This window comes from Aptenodytes patagonicus, chromosome Z (genome assembly GCF_965638725.1).
Source record: "Aptenodytes patagonicus chromosome Z, bAptPat1.pri.cur, whole genome shotgun sequence".
Classification (NCBI taxonomy): domain Eukaryota; kingdom Metazoa; phylum Chordata; class Aves; order Sphenisciformes; family Spheniscidae; genus Aptenodytes; species Aptenodytes patagonicus.
Window position 1 is genome coordinate 14,170,871 of NC_134982.1, and position 23,460 is coordinate 14,194,330.

Genomic DNA, 23,460 nt, shown 5'->3' on the forward strand with positions numbered 1-23,460 from the left:
GGTGCAGTTGGGAGCTTAGCTATTCATATTCTCATGTCTTTGTCTAGCTTAGATAGGTCTTCTCTGCCTGAGGAAAGCAAGGCAGCCTACACATTCATCTCATACCTTTGTATTCTTCTCTCTGGCACATTTGTAAAGCTACTTTCTGTCAGCTCTCTGTAAGCACATGACTTATTGACCAGGCTTTGACATTTATAACAATAAGAAAAAGCCCCAAATGGGAAGATGCCCTATGCACAGAAAAAAATATAGGTTTTAATAATAAATATAAAAAAGGTATTTAAGTTTTATTTCACAGTTATTTCTCATATTTGATTTTGTGTTTTAGGACCTAAGAGATCTTCTCTGGGATATCTGTGATAACAGAAGGGAAGAAGCAGAGCAGGAACGTGCTGGTATCATGAATGATGGCTGGTTACCAGATCATAGGGGGATTGCAATGAACCATTTCTTTTCACTTATGCAGGTATGGATCTACTATGGAGTCTGCAATGAAAGGGGACAATGAATTAGATTTGGAGGACCGTAAGGCTCAGAGGAATTTCATATGGTTGGCTCCAAATAAGTGAGAGATTGAGAATTAGATAAGCAAATGCTTATGCTTCTTCTGAATTTATCTAGAAAGTTAAGAGACAAAAAGTAGATGATATTCCATACATTTAACTCTTTGGCAGGCAGAAAAACTTAAGAAAAATACCATTGTTATTGTCCAACCTCCCAAACTTTCCATCTGTAGTGTATAGTGCTATTTTTTGCAAGTTTATCAGTCCAGTGAATCATCCGAGTTTTGTAACAGAAATGTTGGAGCTGTTTATCCTTCTGTGATCATATTGACATCTGCTCTTAATTTGCAAATTATATAATTCACTGCTGTTGTAGACCCACTTGCTGTTAAGGTTGTCCTGTATTTCCCATATCACAAAATTATTTCAGTTGTAACTTCACCAATGTGGCTTGAAATTTTATCTACAGACTGAAAAAAAAATTGCAAGGAATGTTTTTGAGAATGTGGTCATTTGTTGCTCTTAAGAAAATCCATTCAAATATGACCCAGCTTTCACACATCTAACTTTAAAGTTTTCAAGAGACCATCTTCAATTAGTTGGCTCTCCCCTCCCCCACATTAAGCCTTTCCTCTCATTCAGCCTGACCATCAATTACTTCAGTTCCCGAAGTAAAGCAAGATTTTCCTGTGACTGCTGTTCTAGGTGCATAAATTTCGTTTAGGGCTGGACTGGACTGGAACAGACTAGACTAGACTAGACAGGCTTTTCTTTAAACTGAGTGACCATTCTGTGAAAGTTTTGGCAACTTTAAAGAAGACAATGAAAACAATGCTTTAAACACGTGCCATGTGATACTAATTTGGCTGAAAAATCAAGCCTAAGCAGCTTAGGGTGGGCTTCCTCCCTTTAATTCTCTGTGTTATTTTTATATGTTTAATAAACAAGGGAACCACTCTTTTATCTCATATGTGTGGTGGTAATTTAAGTTAAATCTGTGAAGTAGTCAGGTCAGCTATAGTAAGGAAATTATTAACTCGTTTTCAAAGAGTCTAAATAATGCCCTAATTAAAGAGTTAAGGCCACCGACTAAAGAGAGAGGTCGAAATATCAAATAACTGCTGACTTTTATATTCATGTATAACTTTGCAATCCTAATTCTCTTCTAGAAGAATTTCATGGACATGTATGATGCAGTCCAGAGAAGATTCACTATGAATCTGATTTGATCTGTCTTGTGTGGCTATGCAGAACAGCCATTTAAAATTACGAATACATGTATTAACCATATATAAGCTTTTATTTTCCTATAGGAAAAGGCAAAGGAAACCATTTTTACTTTCTTTACTTAGCATATATTCCCCCAAATAAATGAATTATTAATGCTAAAACTACAGAACTAAAAATATAATAACCATATCTTTATGTTATGGCTTGTTTGAGAAGCAGCCAAAAATAGGCTTCTTTGGTCTTGAGCTCTCTGTCTGTGGGTTTTTCTGTGGGAAGTTACATATATTCCCCAGGTGGCTCTGTTACTGTATAAACACATAGATTTGTATAAATGCCGTTTATCAGATTTCTTTCCACCTTTCTGTGTACACACTGTTATGCTAGAAGATAGTTTCTCCTTAATTTATGGATAAGTGCTGGTTTACACCACAAAGGTTTTATCCTTCGTTTTGTGAATGTGGTTTTGTGCATTTTCCCATGAATATTTAGTACTGTTTTGTCAGTTAGAAACTAACACCATACTGTATCAATAAATCAAAACATGACAGGTGTTAAATGTTTTTTGAATCTTACTTGATTTCTTCCAAGATGATTCACAGAAAAAGATCTTCAAGACATTTAGGTGTGTAAAGTCTGTTGATTTTTTTGGTTCAGAAAAACTGTATGGCTTTTAAACTTTTCTCCATCCCTTAACCCTTTTTATTTTATGCTCTTAAGGATTTTATTTTTTCTAACATAAAGATCCCTATAATTTGTTGGTACTAGTATGCTTGCTACTATAGAAATACCTATACATCAAAATATATTGTAGTTAAATTTAATGCATCAAACATTATTGTAAATAATTTTTCCTATTCTAAGAACTAAGATTTTTATTAATCCTTAGAAATACCATTGTGAAGACACTATAGATGCAAGTAGGAGTACGCATTGAATACACTATAAATTTTCAAACAAATATGGTTACGTTTGTTGCTCTCCCTCAAACTCTTTAGGATTTAGAATTGCTTCTGCTATCAGGTATTTAAAAATGTAACAGAAATTTGTTCTGTCCTGTTTTGAATTGCAATCTTTCTGTCCTTTCTTCTTGAGGTTGAAGTGGATCGTTTCCAAGATACAAAGAGACTTCTTCAAGATTATTATAGGGCAATGGAAGGAAAAATCCCAATGGATGACAGTCAAGATTTTACTAGAATCCCATTGTTAGATATTATTGATGTAAAGCAGAAAGAAGATCAAAACAAATCAAGAAGGTAGAAATGTTTTATTAAATTATACAAATATCAACAAATACAATGCACTGATAGCTTTGTGGGTGTATGTGGAAATATATGTGTGTATTTTTCAAAGGATGGGGAAAGAAGAATTTTTAACTAGGGATTACGATCAAATGATGAATCTTGAATCATCTTGTAGGTTTAATTTACCTCTGATTTTTTACTAATTTACCTATATCATTTTCACTAATGCATCTCTGAATTATAAAACATTCTAAAAGCTGTCTTAGAAAGAAATCTGCTGTAGAAATGTTTCCTACTTCCCTCTGTTTTGCTGACAATCCTCACATAACTAAGTTAAATATTATTATGGAACATTAACAGGTTTAAAATTGGCACCAACAAACATAATTAAATAGGTTATGTAATGACAAATATAAATCAAAGCATCCTACAAAGATGCACAGAACTGAATGCCATATTAAAAGGTAAGGGATACCATCAAATAACTTCACAATATCAAAAATGCTGTCCGTAGTGACACCTGCTTTTTTAAATACTTACAGTTCATTTAGAAACTATCTGAGTAATGGAGCTGTGCTTCTAGCCCATGTGGAATATATCAGCAGATCACACAGTCATTTGATGAAGTTTTATCCATCTACTATTATTCCTTAGCTTCTGTCTAAACTAGACAGTTTTCTTGTCATCCACACATTTCGCCACTTTTGGTCATAAGGAAAGTTCATCCTTTTTCTGTTGCTATGGTAAATTTTGAAAATAACGTTCTCATTCTCTTAGCATATTCTCCAATGTAGTTATAAATTAACACATTTTATAAAGGGGGGTGTGAATTATGCCTTATATTTTATTTTTAAGGATTCCTCTAGTTTCTTGGAAACTGCCTTCACCAGAAATAAATACTACAAAGTCAAAAAGCAAGGGAACTCTACAGAAGAGTGCTAAGGATGAGAATTCTGAAAATGGAGTGGACACTTTTGGGAAAGATGAAAATCTTATTACTGATACATGGCAAACAGCAGTAATAGCAGTATCAAATATGGTAGGGAATGTTTTATTTACTTAAACATTTCTGGATTGGACAATCAAAGCCTCCCAGTTTAGCCTCACAGTTTAGGCAGCCTAAACACACAGCCTTCACTCTGTGTATCTCAATTTCATGCCTCTTGCTCCACCACTGATATTTCCATTGAATATGTTTGCATTTCTATGAGGAAAATGTTGCAATCTGTGTATTATCAGCACCTCTATATTTATAACTGACCCTTTCATTCCATTACTGAGAGAAATACTTTGAATGTTGACTCTATATATCTGCTTCTTCCATGATAAACTCTCCCCTTATCCATCAACAGAAGTGTAAGAAGAGGGACAAGTTTTATCCTGTGATGCAATATTTGCTCAAACCTTTCACAACTTCAGAAGCTATGGTTACATTCTTTTTTATATATAGCTAAAAGTAAATTAGGTGGGCTTTTCAAATGGTTGGTTTCTAGGTTCACTTTTTCTTTTCTCTTTGATCATTTTAAAATGTTAATTTCTGCACCCTTACAGTGTAACTGTAGTCTTGCTTTGCATACTGTTGATTCTTACATTTCTCACTTTTTCCTAGAGTACAGGTAATGGGTTACAAGAATTAAAACCACTATCACTCTGTCTTGCATTTTTGCTGTAGAATTTTATTTTTGATAAATAATCAAAATGTAATCAGTTTAATTAGTTAAAATAGCTCCTTTGTTTTATTTATGTGTGTATGTCTCAGCAAGTACTTTCAGTAAGTATACGCTATTTAAAATAGTAGTTGCATAGTGTTGATACTAGGTATTTTACTATGTGTGACTATGATATCAAGGTAGCAGCTGAAATACAGTCTAAAGAAATGGAGGAAGAAAAAGAACGTCAGCAGCTAGAACTGAAAGAAGATCTGAAATCTTCACAGACACTGTCAGGCAAAGCTACTGGGAAAGATGCCAAAGATGCCAAAAAGCTTTCTCCCAAATCAGCTACTAAAAAGAAAGGTATTTGAAATGCAGACTTTGTTTTAGCACTGCTTGAAATTATTGAAATGTAAATATGTCGGTTATACAGAAAAGAGTAAGCCAAGACATTTAATTTGGATTTAATTCCTCTTTTGAAATGTCAAATGTGACATATCAATGTGAAAACTGGTAAAGGAGTGCAGAGGCTTTTGAATGGCAACTGCATTTATTTAATCATATGTGTTGTCATTATTATTATGTAGGAATAACTATTCTAAATAGAACATAGAAAGTAAATATTAATTTTTCTCCATGTGCTCTTTTGGAATTGAATAGTTAGAACTAGTTTATCAAATTAAGTAGAATTCCATTAAATTCTGCCTACTTTCCAGCCATAAGTCAAAATATTTCAAATATTAAAATAAAAGTACTGGAATAGAATGGATAAATTATCCAATACCCCAAGATATTTTGGAATTAATTTATCAGCCATATAGTGGCATGGATCTATCGAGGTCCATCATTTTTATATATAACTGTAACATGGTGTAAATAAAGAACATAAAATCTAATGGCATATGTAGTCCTAAAAAAGAGCAGACTCCCATTGAGGTAGATCTTGCTCATAGGCCTGCCAAGAATCTGTCCAACCAGGTGAGAATACAAAATTTATTTGCAAAAGAGAAACAGACCTAAAAAACCTTATCTCTTTAGCCTAGCAATTCAGACAGTCTGCTGGAAGGAATCCTGGCATGCAATGCTGTTTATACATTTTTTCATAAATACTTCCTTGAGCAGGTAGTGGTTTAAGTAACTTCCACTTCTTGAGGCAAAATGTCATAGCTCCAGCAGGAAGCAAGGCTAGTGGCCTAAACCTTATATCTTTTGTAAAGACATTCTACATAGCAAGAGAGGGGCTCAAGCCCTGAAGGTGCGAGGGTAGCTTGAAATTCAGGAACTCCATTTCCAGATGACACAGCTGTAACTACAGAGTTATTAGGCATAAAGCAGCTGACTTATTTTCTTTGACAGACATTTTATTTGCACTGTACTCAGTGCTCTCTCTCTGGTAGATTCTGCTCATAGTACAGTGAACACGTATAGCCCTGCAAATACTTAGCCACGTGGATGCCTAATTTGTGACCCCCAGGGAGCCTTAGATATGTGCTTAGCATCTCAGTCCAGCCAAGAGAGTAGCAGATTTTCAGATTTCCAGAAAAGCTTTGTGATAAAAAATCAGCAGCTATCATCTATTGTATGCTAAGTGACTAGGTCGGGGTTTGTGGATTGCTTCTTGGAACTAAATTTTTGTTCAGACCTGGTACTAGGTGACTTACCTGAAATCACAAAATTATAAAGTGACAGAACTGCAACTAGAACTCAGCTGTGCTTTCCTCATGGTAGAAGATGACGTATCAACTGATGTATCTGTAACTGAGGTATCAACTTTGATTTCATGCCAAATACAGTGTTACTGTAGTGCTCCTGTAACGGAAGAATTCCCTAGGATACAGCTGTAGGCTAGTAACTGAGTGATACAACTTATCACATGTAATTTTATCACTTCTGGATTTGACCATTTGCTTTATGTTGACCTTATGTATCATGCAGATGTCATTTTTTTTTTTCTGTAATGGCTCCATCTGCTCTTCTTCTAGGAAAAAGCAGTTGAAAATATTTTAATATTTTTGAGTAATAATCAAAGTGTTGTGACTGCAGAATTTCATGCAATCTTTGAAAACATGATAAAATGCCTTTACAATATCTGTTCATAGATATGTAAGTTAAAACAAGCTGCAAAAGCAGCTAACAGAATGGTTTAGAAAGGCATGAAATAACATACCTTTTTTTTCTTCTGATGTATTATGATTTTTTTAAAATAGCCTTACTGTTCTTTTCACTGCTTTGATGGTAACCAATGATATTTACTAATATAGCATTTTTACTACAGTTTGCTAAACTTGAATTTGCTCCAGAAGGAACGGCTATCATTCAAAAGAGGTTTATTTATGTGCTGGTTGTGATAAATTGGTAGATTTTAGGGTCAAAGAGGACATTTTGACCATCTAGGATCACAACAGAGGCACACCTACTCAGTCATTATTTTCCATTCAGAAATACATTTTAGGATGTTATTTAACCAATTTTAATACAGTTGTATATGCTGGAGTAATTTTATGCAGTGTTAATTTTAGCATGTCTTGCAGATGTAAATCACATTTGAAGAAATCTAAATATGTTATGTTGACATAAGACACTTGAGTAACCACCTTTGTATTCTCATAAATGTGACATCAAGTAAGGTGGAAAGTGCCATATTTCATTTCAAAAAATGTGCTGTCTTGTGAGTGCCTGTGTATGGGTACACAAACTTACCAGCAAAGTCCAAAGACTGTGAGAGGTCTATTTTCCTGCAGGACCACCTTCTACTGCATCTGTGGTTGAAGTTAGTCCAGTTCCTATAACCCCAGAAGAATTAAAGAAACGAGCACTGACACTTAAAATAAAGCAAGAATATTTCAGTGCCTTGAAACATGAGGGTATGTTGCTATTTGGTTACTTATATTAGGGGGTGATTGTTATTCCTAATTTACGTTGTGTAATAGTCAAAACTAGGGAAAATGGATGGATGAGTAACAAAAAGGAGGGGAGAGAAAGGAGTGTCTGGAGAAATCAGGAATTTTTTTAGGGTGGTAGTCATCAGTGATTTTGTGGTAAATATATTTAAAATAGAAATGTGTTTTTCATTCTTCTTTTTGTTCTCTTCTGTTTAATTTCATTTAATTTCCTTTTCCATGACTAAGCAAGTATTCATCATGAGAGAATAAGTTTCACAGAGGTGGTTAGCCACTCTTCAGTATTCAATTGAATTGAATTCAGTATTTGAAATGTTTTGATCTGGGAAAGAATTTGTTGGCAATTATATATTTCATTGATGCTCTTCTCTCTGATTCCCTCTTCCTCAAGCCACATGGGATTCAAGCAGCAAGACACAGATTTTGTTTATTCTTCCAAACGCCTTTCCAGAGAGACCCTTCCAAAATCCACGTTTTGTTCAGTCATTCTGTCTCTTTGTCTGTCTTGCCCAATAACTTCCAAGCCAACTGGTCGATTTCAGCCAAAAGTAGATGTCTGAAAAACAGAAGTCCCAAAGTGAAAATGGGTTGAAATTTTTTTTGAACATGGGTTTAGACTAGAAGAAAAAGACCTCTTTCTCACTAAAGGGAAGATGGAACTTAGCTGTTAGAGATTCTGTTTGGCAACAGTTGGCAAGCCCATCATCATGTATGTTACCTCCTTGGCAGGCTAACTTTTGCATAGTATTTATTATGAAAAGTAGAGGGCAAACAGCAGTTAATGAACAAAACACAAATTCATAAAGCTTCTTTACGTCCACACCAGACCAAATGCTTGTACACCTACCACTTTCAACATGGTTTAATTCAAAAGCAGATTAGGAATAAATATTCTAAGATTTTGGGATAATGAGGAGAGGAATAGTAGTAACTTTGAAGATCTTAATAGTATGAAGATGAATTTTAGTGATTCATTGACATGTGTTTTCTTGAGATTGCTTCATTTTCATCTTATATTTAACAAAAAAGCCAAGTTAAGAATCTAAGGAAGACTAAACATGTTGAGCTATATTTCATAATTGTACAGGCACATAGCTGGTATATTTGAGGATCATGGTTTCACTTGCAGCTGTGGTAACTGGATGCTTGTGCTTTTGGTTATACAGATACATAGAGGCTAGCAAAGTCACTAGTTGTGGACAGTTGCTACGTTTTTAATGTTGATTTCATATTCCGTTTCTCTGTTACATAAACATGTCTTGCCTTTTACTCTGCTACTGTTAAGAGAGCAGCTTTCTCAGTGGACTGTGCAGTAGCTGCTTCTGAAAATGCAGGGAGACAAAAATTGTCATACACTTATCTTTGTAACATACTGATAACAGCTACTCAAAGAAAATGCAGAGAAGTCACAGATAAGGCAGCCTTAAACTGTATTAAAGAAAGGTGACTAGAGAGGCACAAAGCATCCTCTAAGGTACTTTCAGTTGCTTAGAACCTTTACTCTTATGTCTTTGCCATCAAATAAAATAACCCTCTGTGAGACCCAAATCCATTCTACGTTTAAAATTTTGAATATCAACTCTTTCTTGCTCCATACAGAAAGTGTGCAGACTTGCATTCTACTGTGACTGAGAAATAACATTAAAAGGACATGCCTTATATTTTCCAGGGTCCATCTTTCTATATTGGTTGCCTAAAAAATGTTTCAGCCCCAAACCTAAGTATTTACATGAAAACTTAGTAGTGTATAGAATAAGGATTATAATGTAAATAATTTTACAGTCTTTAACTTTGAAGTCACGGTACCAGTTACCATATAATATTAATTGTTTAAAAGATTCTGCAGTACAGAGGGTTAAATATGAAGAAAAATCAAGCTGAATACTGAATTTGCCTTCAGGATTGAATTGCTGACTTGTTTCCATTTCTTATCTTTTTAGCTCCTTTTTTTTAAGTATTAGTCTCTCAGTGAAAGGTTGATTGTTTTTTTCTCAGTTCTTCCCATTCTGAAAACTAAAAATCATGAAATTCTCAATGTTTTTAAAAGTTTCATGTAAATAATCTATGCATAATTTTGGTAGAGGTGAATTATTTTCTTAGTGGTCACTAACTAAACTCTTTTCTAATGCAACCTGAGTTTTAGGGTATAAAATAGTCATATGTAGGAAGCTCAGAGCAAAACCAGTTAGGTTCATTTTAAAGGGCTGGACGTTAGAAACAGAAAAGCAAACTTTTGTTGTGATTAACATACATAATGATTTAGATGTGTTTTCTTTAAAATTTTTCTGTAAAAGGATATTCACATTTGCATCATTAAGCTTCTAGGTCTGTTGCTGTATAGTGTTAATTTAGTTCAATGTCACTGTCTACTTAAACATCTCCTGCACCTCTCTATTAGTTTTAAGACATTTGTTACCTTGTGAATTCTGATGCTTATGGAAGACACAATTTTGTAAAATACATGGTGCAATAGGGGTGATTCTGAAAAACAATTTGTTCAAGAATATGATAAATTAAATAAACATTTTACTGCCTAAAACCAGGTTAACTTGTTAAACTTTAGGTGCTTAAGACTGAGAATTTTCCTCAAATTTTATAAATACTAATTATTATGACGTTACTGTTTAAACAGAGGTAGCTACAAAATCTCGACTAGAACTTATAAAAGAAAAAGCTTTAGCATTTGTTGAAGAGCTAACAACAAAAGCGGAAGAGGCTTATAAAGATATGGAAAAGTGGCTTGGATCCAGGTTCTTGGCAGAAATGTCCAGGTAATGTATATCCAATTTTAAACAGGAAGCTTTTTTTTCAAACCAGACTATGCTAGTAAAGATAGTTGTTTATATAGAAGCAAATAATTTGAAAAAAAATGTAGAAAATAATAATTTCATTTAATGAACTGGAATTTAATTTTACCTTAAATACTTGAATGGTAATAACTCATTTCTTGGATGATTAGAAGGTTCTGCTGGCAGCAGTAGAAGTGATTATCAGTTCTGCTGTTTTTCTAGACTACAGATTTAGCAGATTTACGAGCTTCAGCAGACAACCAGTTATTCCATTTAGTAGAAGCCTCTATGTCATTTCAGTGGCTTCTGTCACTTTGGATTGTGGGGTTATTTTCTTTGCTGTGCTTAACACATGCTGGAAAATTCCACCTACTGTTATTACCACCATGTATAACATTTCTCAAAATTATTTCAAGGTCCATTAAAAAGAAAGTTCTTCTTCGCAATTTTTCTGTCCTAATAAATAAAATGTGCTTGGGACCACTCTATGACACTTAGGCCATCTGGCATAGAAGCCTATGTCCATATCATTAAAGGATTTTACTCTCCAAAAGAAAGGGGTCACGTAGCCTTTTGGAAAATGTTTCTGGCCTGTACTAACTTTTGAAGCATACCTGGGATCAACTAGGAGGTGATCCATGTCAGGGCAAGCCCACGACAAGAGACATGAATGTAGGTTGTGAAGGCTCTAACAGGCAGTGGCTCAAAGAGGCTGAGCCTCTGCCTTCCAGCCAGTTTATTTGCTCTCCTAACAACAAGCACTACCAAAGACGATATTTACAGAACATCATGCCCTTTGACCTGACACCCCAGGCCAAACCTTGTCTAGTTGAACATTATAAACAGCTGACGTTTCCTTGTATAAATTGTACTCATTACACTTGAAACAGGAGTTCATATGCCCCTCCACAATGCTTTGTACATCTAGGATTTAGGGGCAGAGCAGAAGACAAGGCATTGAAATAGGATAAAGGATGATTACAGATGCAACATGTATGCTCCACCCCTATAAAATTTATGGAATAAAGAAAGTCTCATCCTTTCATATTTTTCCATCAGGTCCCTTCTGTGGCTTAGATCTGCCTTTACATAAATTTCTTACCCCAGACAGAAGATTTCTTGCTGCCACAGGAGGAGTACACTTCATAATGATTTTGCTGACTACAAAATTCACACAGATGATTTGTAATTCTTACTTCAGGAAAGCTCTCAAAGTGTAAACACATTAAAATTTGAACCTAAGTTATTAACATTGTGTATTAAAAGTACTCATTGTTTTCTGCATTTACATTTTCACAGTGTTGAAAAGCTGATAGAGGTTGCACGACATCATATTGAAAGTTCTAGCAAAATCCAATATGAAATTACTTTAGAAGAAACAGATTTCTTCATCAGCAGTGATGTAAAAGTGATTCCTGACCCTGTTCCTTCACCACATGTTCCACACATAGAGACCTCTGGAAGTGGTACTCTAACTATTTCACAACTTACTACACTTCATAAGCAGTTTCTACAGGTGGCACCTAAAGGTAAGAAAAATTTTTCCTTTTCACTCCTGAAGGACTGTTAGTTACCTACTTAAAATTTAAAGTAACTGCTGGGAGCTACTAAACATTAGTTACCTATATTGTTAAAGATCATACTAGAATTAAAGATCCTGCTACATATAAAAGTAAAGTCATAGTGCAGAATATTGAAAATGTGAAATACCAGATAGTTTGAAAGCTTTTAATGTCTTTTCTATGGGCTTTATATCCTCAAGACCATGTAGTTAATATTCCTCTAACAGGTCTCTCTCTAATATGTTTTAAAGAGTGGTACGTATCATGCTTACCTTGCTTAAAGATGCAAGTCTTTAACTTGTTTACAAATTCATAGCTCGGTGAGCACTGAAGCTATATTATTTTAAAACACATTTTTAAAGAAATCAGTATTTTCATGAAACTATTATATAGGGTCTGTTATAACTATTAACCATTCTTCAAGTCAATGCGTGCCAGTTGTTTTGGGTGATTTGCAAATGTTAACTCAGATATGTATTATTTTTCCTTTGTACATGCATTTATTATGTGCCTACCCTCTAATTACGGGAATCTTAGGCTTAAGATGCTTGAAAAGACGTTCTTGCAAAACTTCCTACTGCTGTATAAATGTTACAAAATAATTTAGGTAAGGCAGTTTTAAACTGAGCTGGAAAGTAGTTAAACACATAAACCTTTGCAGAAGGTTTCATTACTACCAGTGTTCCATATTATAATTATAATGATTGCCACTAAGATCCTGAAATACAATGTGTAAACATGTACTTACAATTTTGGATCCAACTCTTCCAATGTAATAAGGCCACAAAGGCACAATGAAGTTGAATTTAAATCTTTATTCAGAAATGCTTTTCATGTATATTTATGGAGAAATTCCAATTGCCTTTTGAGCATAAACGCGTTTTAGGCAGAAAGATGTTTACAGTTTTCCTTTAGAGAGATGCATATCATCTTATCTATAGTGTAGGAACGTGGGTGTGTGTGTAAGCATTCCAAGCTCTTCTATAAAGATTAATTTAGCAGATAGTATTGCATATATAATGCCATGTGAAACTAAAAATCTGTAGATTTGTAATCATTAGATAGTGCCATATAGGTGAAACGCAGGTACCAGTTTGGTCATTCCACTTAAAAAGTTTTCTTTTGTTTTTAAATCATTTATTCATTAAGATATTTAAAACTAAAAAATTTTGTCTAATACAAACTCTAATATTCTTGACATGTTTAAGACAGAATGACTATTTTCCTTGTACATTTGTAATAAGTAGCAAGAAGACTAATGAAATCTTTATCTTTCTACAATATTGTCCTTTTGATAATATTATATTCACTAAAATGACCTCAGACGACTTGCACAGCTATCCAAAAAGGTAAATACCTTGACTTAATAGTCACCAGACAGTGAAAGAATGCTGTTGTATGTTCTCTGGGACAATGGTAAGGAATTATTATTTAAAATAAGGTCCCAAAGAACATGGAACAGCATTCGTCTACTGTCTGGTGACTATTAAGTCAAGATATTTACCTTTTTGGATAGCTGAATTAGGATGGGGGACACAAGCTGTGCAAGTCATCTTTAAAATACTTCCTCCCGTTCTCTTACACACTTTAAGACCGCATAAATCACATCCCAGATTTCCTAAGACAACCTCTGCCCGTCATTATAGAGACTCCACAGGAAGAGTTAAATCCTTCCTCGCCTAAAACACCAGGAAAATTTTTCACATCCTTCTGTCTCCCCTTGTTTAATAGAATGCTCAACAGAAAATACATGCCTCCTTAGTATTTAGTCTCTTACTGAACAAAAGAGGGAACAACACTAAAGCACCCAGCACACTGGCAGTGAAACTGTTGGACAGCAGCTCTCAAGGAGATACAAAAAAGTAACAAACTAATCCCTGTCTTGGAGAATGTCTAAACAGATCTCAATTTGCTGCCAAACATCTTAGTCTTCTAATCCTTGCTCACCTGAGCAATCCTCTGAGCATTCATAATGGAAATCCACACAAAGAAGCACACGAGATGTAGACTATAGGGCAAGTTAAATAGATCTACCAATCTTCTGTACTATGTAAATATTAAAATTCCTAAAGTTGTTATGAAAATGGAATATTAGACTTATTTTCTATAGCATTATGGAGATTACATGAAGAAGAATTTTACCTAGAAATCCAAGCAAAACAAGGAGTAACAAAGGAGAAATTATTATGTTGGAAGAAATAAACATGTAAACAGTTTTCTCACAGGATATTTGGTAAATGTCAAAAGGATGTCTTTTCAAGATATGTTTGACATTGCCAGAAGGAAAGCAAAAAGTGGGAGTGCCAATATACTTAAAAATTGTTTGGTATTTACAAAAGAAATCTTATAAAAATTGTAAATAGTTTTGTGTTTCCTAGGAATTTAAAGTATTAAAGAACTGCCGATTCATCACAGACAACTTTGTTCTATCCTGCACACTTGGTTCTCCATGGAAGCCCATTACTCACCATTCTAAGCACCGATGGACAAAAAATACAGCCTAAGCTGGACCTTCCTACCTACTGACACAGTCTTTCAGTTGATAAGGAAATACTTAAATTATTATTTTTTTATTATTCCAAGTGCCATTGCCCAAACTCAAGGTGGCTCTGCAGTATTTGTTAATTTCACTAACTCCTTTGATCAATTTGTTAACAGTGCTTTAATATATTGCCTCAGGAATGTGCTGCGCTTTTATAGGAAGAACTGTAGCAGGTCTTAAATGGAGCTACTAACATTCACTTTTTTTTCTTTCCTCTTCTACAGTCTCTCTGGATATGTTCTGTTCTTATCAACAAAATTAAACTAACCATCTATTAGATCTCATCCCCTTTGATTCTCTTTAGCACTATATTCTTCCTATGACCACATCTATTGTCAATTCAATTAGCACACATCTGGAATGTCTCAATTTTCTTCTAAAGGTGCTTCAGAGGATGCAATGTTGGTAATGTTTTGCATTACCAAACAGATCAAAATAGATTCTATCCCAGACTTTTGTTCTCCATTTTATGACTGAATTACACAAGGGAATTTTAAATTTTATTTGTTTTTTCACAGTCATGATCCTCATGAACCATTCCAGTTTGAATTCTAGAACTGATTATTCATCAGGAATAACCTTCACTCAGGTTTAAAAAACTTCTATATCCAATATCCAGAAAATGTTTAAAATGCTTATTTATAAAACTATAAAATAGTCTGCTAAGATGTGAACCAATAAAACATAGAGGACAGCCTATGACCAAATTGTATTGCTGTTTCTTTTCAAATTGTAGACTTGTCAGTTGAGTTTTACTGTGTTGCTAGATTTGGAACAGATAGGCATATTAAAGTGTGCATCTAGTTCAGCTGAAATTTTACCTTTTTAATAGAATATTTTGTTGAGTGGAACAGTCAGAATTATATGCTGACCCTGAATAATGTCTATAGATTATGCTTTCTCTTCCCAAGAACTTTTGTGGGAACAATTCAAGAGCTTACCATAGTAATCCTCATGATCTGACTTTGATGTGAATAGAGAGTGAAGTCCATATGTAAGCACAGAAATAAGTTCATCATCTCTAACTTATCTTTTCTAAGACTATATTTCTTTTCAATGTGCTTTTTTCAAAACTTGAAAATAAGAAAGGTTAAGTTTGTAGACAGAGGAAGTATCTTTTACTAGACAAATGATATAGATAGAAAATGCCTAAACTTTTGGGATATACAGCCCTTAATCAGAGATCCAGAATAGATATAATAACTCTCCCTCCAAATAATGGAAAATTTCGTAATTCTACTGCCTTAGTTTCACTCACACCTCCTGTTATGTCTCTTACTAAGTCATGTATGTTATTTTATTTCAGAAATCTGTGACTGTTTGCCTATGGTGATTAAAAATGTGTATCCAATTAATTTTATGAAACATATTGAACATGTTTGTATATGTTTCTGTGCATTTGAATATATATATCCAAGTATTAAGATTTCAATATGCATGACAGAGGACTCTCCTTTCCCCTCATTGCATCTGTGCAGCAACAGGCATTCCTTACTCCATGTGATTCTAAATTTAAAATCCCAATTCTTGCTAATTAGTGAAGATTGGGCATGTAACACAGCAGAATCAGTAATAATTAGTGAATAAATGAAGTAAATATTTACAGTGAAAATAACCTGCAGGGGGTGATGAGTACTCAGTTTCTTGGAGGGAATGAATCATATTTTTGAGACTCCTGTCTTTTTCATCTAAGGACAGAAGTATCCCATATTATTAGCTTTTAGACTACTGAAGTTAGATTAATATAATTCAGCCTCAGAGTTTATTTCACTCATTCATCTCTTATAGCATTGCTACAGACTCTGGTGCATAACTTGCATAGATCATCATCCAAACTTCTAGTCAGAAATTGCTATGGAAACATTTTTCTCAGTGAAAATGGAGTGGAATAGGAATCTTTTTAAATGTTTTGGTAAAATTTTATGAAAAGGGAATAAAATGTTAACACAATTCTCATCTCTAGTATAGGTTTACAATCTCTTCATATTTTGTTGTCTGTATAAATTTATAATCTGAATCTTTATTGTAGTTCCTCAGTTTAGGGAAATATTTTCATACAGTGCCTGTATGAAAATATTCTGACTGGTGTATCATTAAGAAATAGTCTCTTTTGTATATCTGTGCCTTATAACTGAGGCATGGTGATTGCCCTTTATTTCTTACGTCCCTTTAAAATGTCACAGTCCTGGTTCACAGGGTACACATCTAGTGTACACTTATGCTGCTGTCATTCTTAATGCTCCTTTTTGAATGTTTGTTTTTCTGTTTTCAGTTTCACTTGTGGTCATAATCTTAATTTCTTCACTAATTAGTTTTCTGCATTTGTTTACATGTTTCTGCACTGCTTATTGAAACATATATAAATGCTTGTCAATGTCACCTTGTATATCAGTGAATGATACTCACTTTTAAAAAGATTTGAATGAAAAACAATTCTACCTTGTGTAGCTTTTTCTACATTAGTTTTCCTTTTGATTTCATTGATGACAAACTTTTATGTGAAAAAGAGGTTGCTTCTTAAGTAGTACAGGCTGGCTTCCTTTTGTATCCTGTGTTCTTTCCATAGTACCACTGCAACAAATCCCACCTTTTCCCATGTTCCTAGTTTCCTCCCACTTCTGTTCCTTTCCATGTCTGTTAGCCTCATTTAAAAAAAAGCCCAACTGTTGTCTTTCTTTCATGTCATCTTACCTACGTGTTTTGCTTGCACAGCTATGGCCAGGATGAAATGGATGCTATGTGTGGTCTGGAACTGAGTTTAGGCTGACTTACACCTCTTGGCCACATAATGGCCATCTCCCCGCTTTTTCCTCAGTGGGAGTGTTATGAGGATCTTTCTCCTGTACCTCGGAACAGATCTGAAAGAAATTTATAGAACCTTCATAACTCCTTAGTTATAGAACTTCATAACTTCAGGAACCACCTACTGACAAACCTGATTCATACTGGCCATTCTAAAATTATCAGTGAGGGAGAACTGGCAGACAGACAAATTGATGTAGAGATACATGGGCAACAGAACTGCATAACCTTTATTTCCTTAGGTAAGCATGGTAAGAATGTACTAGAGGGAAGATTTGTAATGAGTATAATGATAGTTTAGATGGATTATAGAGCTGATCTGATGATTCATGCCTCTTAGGTATATATTTACTGTTCTCACACACTGTAGGATATGCTGTCTTTCTGAAGACACATACAACTGGTCACTTATAAACACATGATGTCCCAAACATATTTTTCTGAGAGTTTAAACCCTTGTGTTTTGAAATAAAAAAAATTCAAAACTTGAAAAATGTTGGTAACATTGAAGGTCCATCTCACAGGGAATCTTATCCCTGGCAGTGGCTCACAGAATCTACTCTGATCCCCATTTTTCTAATCAACAGCAAATTTCTACAGGTGCCCATACACCTCAAGAAGCAGTAGGCACTATAGAGGTGTTACAACCGTTTTGTCCCTTCCACCCTCTGACTTCTGCAGTTGCAGATCCATTAATCCTGCCCCCCATCTCTTTTTCATCTTTTCTTGCGGTTTTGTAGCTGCCTAATGTTAGGGAAGGTTTTTAATCTTTACTGTATATTAAGAATGCTTCTCCTCTCTTTTTGGTCCTGGGTATGGTCCTTGGGCACATGTCAGAAAAAGCTTCTGTGGTCTAGTTGTTTTTGCTGTCCATGTGACCACAGCTGCTACCTCAGATTTAAAGTTCTTTAAAAGAATCGCTCATAATGGAAATGTATTTAAATTGCATGTTCCTAACATTTTTTTATAATATGGCCTTTCAGGATGCTTAGAATAGAATGGAGCAGACAAACTGTCATTTTTATGACAATGGGAACAAACAGTTCTCACAAATTGTATAATGCATATATGAAAATTTGCCCTTTCTTGTAAAATAGAAAAAAGTGGGGTACAAGGGCTCTTTTTCTTAAGACCTTCTAAAGTACCAGAAATAGCATTTCTTTCTGTGATTAGTTTAATGTAGTCATTAATTTTGCCTCTTGACATACACATCACAATAAGGAGGGTGGGGAGTCAGATTGTTCTTAGGTCATTTCCTCAGCGCTTTACTTCTGCTATTTCCCAATGAATAGATTTCTAGTTTTATTGCCTCAGTTCTGCACGGAATTTGTCTTCATTATTTGACTGCTTTCTCTTCAAAGTCATGACCTTATGGCAACAGTGTACTAAAAGAATCATTAAATTACTTGCCAAAAGTAGGAGATTCATGAGCTCTAGAGATAGAATTTTCAAAAATGTCAGCTTATGGCATTTGCTCCTACAAAATGTAAGAATGACCACCTTGAGAACAATTTGGAAAGTAATATTGAGAACAATCTCAATGCTTTAAGTATGTTTCCATTTTGAGAACAAAATGTGAAGCTCATACAGTTCCTCTTTCTCAAAGCAGTAATAAAATCATTCTGTGGATAAATATATTTTAAGAAGATCAGGTCAGCTACATATGCCATAGAACATCTTACACATTCTATGACAGGTATTTGATTATGTCTTTATGGACTCGCTCCAAGTTAACTTTTCTGTCAGGTGTAATGGGCATCATAATAGGTTTGTGACTTCAGTAGTATCTTCTGGAGAAATTTTGCCTGAAAGATCATCCTGAATTCCACTCCCTAACTCTGTTTTTCTCTGTTTCAGAAGTGATATTGATGCTGCTGCACTTTACTGGTTGCATATTCTGACAAACTTCTGGTAGTCAAAAAGAAATTGGAGTCAAAACTGACCATTTCTTACAAGGGTCCTGGGTAGCCTCCAAGTGATTTAAGAGTAGATCTCAGTTTTCCTTGTTCTCTTTTATGGCTGCTTATTTCAAGTCACAGTCTAGTCCCAAATTAACAAAATAAATGTGGATGAAAAAAGAAAAAATACAATTGATAATTTATGAAATAAAAACTATTTTATATTTAGTTGTTTCTTTTTAAATTATAGCCATAAGAGCACTGAAGCAATTTAAAAGCAAGAGTAATTCTTCTAGCAAGAGAGAAGTTGGTGACAGAGAGAAAGAGAAGAAAGATTCAGAACATCAGAGAACAAAGAGGAATCGCCAGTTTCCAAAAATTTGGCTAACAAAATACTCCTGGTTAAAATATGATGATGAAAGGGGAATAATGTTTTGTGCACCGTGTCGTAAGCATAATGTGGATTTGGGGGAAAACATTCATAATTTTTGTTCTGGCACCGATGACTTCAAACTCGAATTTATAAATACACACCAGAGTAGTGAAGCTCATGCCTGGGCTACCTGCATGGAAGCTGCCAGTACTGCTTCACCAGATACAGCTTCTGCTGAACAGATGTTGAAGAGCATGAACTCCATAACATTAGGCAGAGTAGAAAATATTTTTAGAACATGCCATGCTATTGCTAAATCTGGTCGGCCCTTTACAGACCTTGACTGGATGTGCAAACTAGATGATATGAAAGGAGTGGATATTGGTTCTGTATTTAGAAATGACAAGTCAGCAAGAATGTTTATACATTTTATTGCTGAAGTAGAAAGAAGAGCTTTGAAAGAGAAACTGGAGAAATGTAAATTCTTTTCTGTTATTAGTGATGGAGTCACAGACAGTACACTCAAAGCAGCTGCAGTTGTCTACGTACGCTTTGCAAATGAAGGAAAAGTCCATTGCCAGATTGTTGGGGTTCAACATGTTCACAAAACTGATGCTTCAACTATAAAAAATGCAATTGAGGAAACATTACAAATTAATCTTCAGCTCAGTCTGGCAAGCCAAGACTGGTCAAGAAAATTAGTTGGGTTTGGAAGCGATGGGACAGATGTCATGGTAGGAAAAAACAGTGGGGTAGCTAAACTTCTGAGGGAAATTCAGCCTTCTCTACAGTCTGTGCATTGTTTTGCTCACCGCCTAAAGCTGGCTTACAAAGGAGCGCTGAAAAATATTCAGCTATACAACATCTTAAGCAATGTCTTGAGAAATATTTATTACTTTTATCATAACTCACCTCTAAATAAGAATAATCTCAAAGCCACATATGAAGCCATTAAGTTACACCCAGCTATTCCTTCTCGCGTTGGAGGCTCCCAGTGGCTTCCTCGTCTACAAACAGCTCTACAAATTCTTCTTAAAGGTTATCCTGCAATTGTTCTACATCTAAGCAAGGTAAATGGTTTAAAATTTGGATGTAACTTCAGGAAAAATTAATTGCTATGGCTAATTTTTGTCCACATACCTGATGCTTTCTTTTTCTACACTGATTTCCAGATTGAAAGAGATTCAAGAGCCTCAAACCGGCAGAAAGTCAAAGGCCTTTTACACCTCCTTCTGAGAATGGAGATAGTCAAGTTTTCTCACTTCTTGTTGGATGTCATCAATGTCCTCAACATTCTGTCACGTGTTACTCTGGATCACAACTCCTCCATTGCAGACGTATTTGCAACTGTGCAGTCAACGCTGGAAACACTCCACATGTATCAAACAAGGTCTGACATTTCTAGCAACTGAACCATGATCACTTAGAATATAATAAAAGAGTATTATATATTGTTTTGTATTCTGTATCTTTCAGAGCTGGTCCAAAGGAACGCCTGATGGAGACCATTCAGCACTTTCATGGTTACCAGCTTGTTGGAAATGGAAATATTTCAGCAGTACGAACCAAAGTACTAAGTAATTTGGTGAAGAGGCTACGTGATTGTTTTTGCAATGCAAGTCACGATGTTTTGAGAGCAACTACTATTGGAAGTTTTAAACTATGGCCTGACAAAATGAAACAAGGTATAGAACTGTGATAGTGGCTATTTGAAGTGCACCTTCTAAATTTTTTAAAAGCATAAAAATATTTTTGTTTTGCCTCTGTTACAGAATTTGGTGAAAAGGAAGTGTCTGTCTTGACTAAACATTATGAAGTCATACTAGAAGCTGCTAGTGTGAAAATAGGTGAAGTAGAAACTGAATGGAGCATGTTGAAATTAGAGCTGTATAACAGGTAATAAGAAAACTGCATTTGTGCCTGTTTATTGATTTACTCAAAAGGATTATGGAAATACATTTAGTGATAGTTATAATTATACTTCTTACCATGCTTTTTAGATTTGAGAGCATCCAGACCTTGACGTGGGATTCAGTGAACTCAGATTATTCAAAGAAGTATCCCAACATCCTGACATTGATAGATTTGATCCTAACTCTGCCAGCAAGCTCAGCTGAAACAGAGCGAGGCTTCAGTCAAATGAAACTCACCATGATGCATTTGCACACTAAACTAAGATCTGAAAGTGTGACAGATCTTATGATAATTCAGATGAACTCTCCAGATATCAAAAAATTTGACCCCCAGAAAGCTATTCATTTGTGGAATGCTACTTGGCAGAGAAACAGAAGACAACAGGGAGATGATATGATGACAAATGAAAGACCGGATTACTCCTCTGAGTTTGATTTGGAGAGTCTCTGTGGAAGTGACTAGATGAATATTGTTAGTTTTTATTTCACAAGCTTCTTATAACGTACATGGACACTTTAACAGAATACCTTGCAGGGTTAATGAGTGTAAAAATTGTATTTTTTTCATAATGTATTATAATGTTAAAATATGGCTTTTCTTTATGTTGCTGAATCACCAGTAGATGTTTACATTTGCCCTTCTATAACTGACTTAAAAATCTGAAGACAAGGAACAAAAATAATGGAGTACATTGTTGCCTTGATGACATGTGGACAGAGGGATGTCTCATAACTTCTGATTGTTTATTGCATTTAGCTGAGTCACAATACATTGTAACCAGTGGAGTTAACTGCCATGTTACTATCAGTCTTTAATAGTTCAAGAGGCTTCATTGATTCTGAAAACCCTAATTTTCTTTTGAGAAATGTGTGGAAAATCAGTGCATTATTTCTGTCAAATGTTTGCTTGACCTCTGTACCCTATAAATTTTGGGTCATACCTTCTCTCTATGTCTGTATGTGTTGCTACTTTTTATTCTCTTGTCAATAAGGTTTAACATGAGCTTTCACAGTTTTTTTGTCAGACTCATCCTTCAGAGGACTTTCCTACAGAGGCAGAACAGATCCATTTTCCATTGCTAATTATTAATTGCACAAATCAGTCTTCCCATAGCAAATACTCTTACAGCCAGGATATGACTAATGTACTTCGCAGCTTGAACCACTTTTTTTCCCTGTAAAAATGTTTGTGAGGGTTGCAATAAGAATGCTGTATCTTGATTTTTAATCTAGGAGCTGAGAATGAGAATTGTTCAGAGAAGTATCTGATTTCATAATTTTATAATTCTACACGTTCTGAATGCAACTTTCTATTTGATAATTTCCAATCAAGTTAAAGCATACCAGCAGAATATATTTCTGCCATCAAGGAAAAAGCAATGATTTATATCAAAAGATAGCTAAAGTGACATCATTAATGACCCTTCTTAGTTCTTCTAACAGTGATGAAGATGAACTAGAAATAATCTGGGAGAAATGACTGTGAGTTCATTCACCTTTAAATCAACCCTTTTCTAAATCAAGATCAACTCTCTACTTTCAATATAAAACATGTCTAGTAATTGCAGAAGATAGACTATATACACACACACAACACACATATAGTCTTTATTTGTGTGTCTTGCATATATATTCATGCTACTTCTAGGTTTAAATAGTATGTCAGAAATAGAGTAGGTTTTGAATGCATGCCTCATTAAGGGATGTTAGTCCACTCAGGTAGAGTTAATCTGTAGGGATCAGAAAGAGACATCAGTACTGTGCATAATATGGTTAATTATAAAAGATCGATCATTGAAATATCTTCGTGATTTCTCAGATAACAAAAATGTTTAGTTATACTTTACCTAATAAGCAACAGGCTATATATTATACAGAATACCTTGTTAGATATGTGGCATTGCTAATTTTAAGGATTTTCTCTTAAGTCACATAATACCAAGTTTTTCCCCTCCACGTTTTCAAATGGGAAGATTTTAACTATGATGAGATTAGAAAAAGTTTGAAAATGTGTCCCCAGAATGTCCAACAGCAGAAGACAAAAACCAAAGTAAC

At 34.7% G+C, this 23,460-nt stretch overlaps 1 protein-coding gene across 1 annotated transcript in view; it reads left to right on the forward strand.

The window, feature by feature from the left end:
* Positions 1-21,927, forward strand: part of SPEF2 (sperm flagellar 2) — a 72,333-nt gene extending 50,406 nt beyond the window's left edge. Inside the window, exons 22-33 of the mRNA XM_076362575.1 lie at positions 329-466; positions 2,826-2,986; positions 3,830-4,013; positions 4,824-4,989; positions 7,368-7,490; positions 10,159-10,297; positions 11,615-11,844; positions 19,370-20,562; positions 20,665-20,882; positions 20,969-21,177; positions 21,265-21,388; positions 21,493-21,927. Of these exons, the coding sequence (XP_076218690.1) occupies positions 329-466; positions 2,826-2,986; positions 3,830-4,013; positions 4,824-4,989; positions 7,368-7,490; positions 10,159-10,297; positions 11,615-11,844; positions 19,370-20,562; positions 20,665-20,882; positions 20,969-21,177; positions 21,265-21,388; positions 21,493-21,868 (3,261 nt within the window). The 3' untranslated portion in view covers positions 21,869-21,927. The remainder of the gene's footprint in view (positions 1-328; positions 467-2,825; positions 2,987-3,829; positions 4,014-4,823; positions 4,990-7,367; positions 7,491-10,158; positions 10,298-11,614; positions 11,845-19,369; positions 20,563-20,664; positions 20,883-20,968; positions 21,178-21,264; positions 21,389-21,492) is intronic.
* Positions 21,928-23,460: the final 1,533 nt, after the last annotated feature.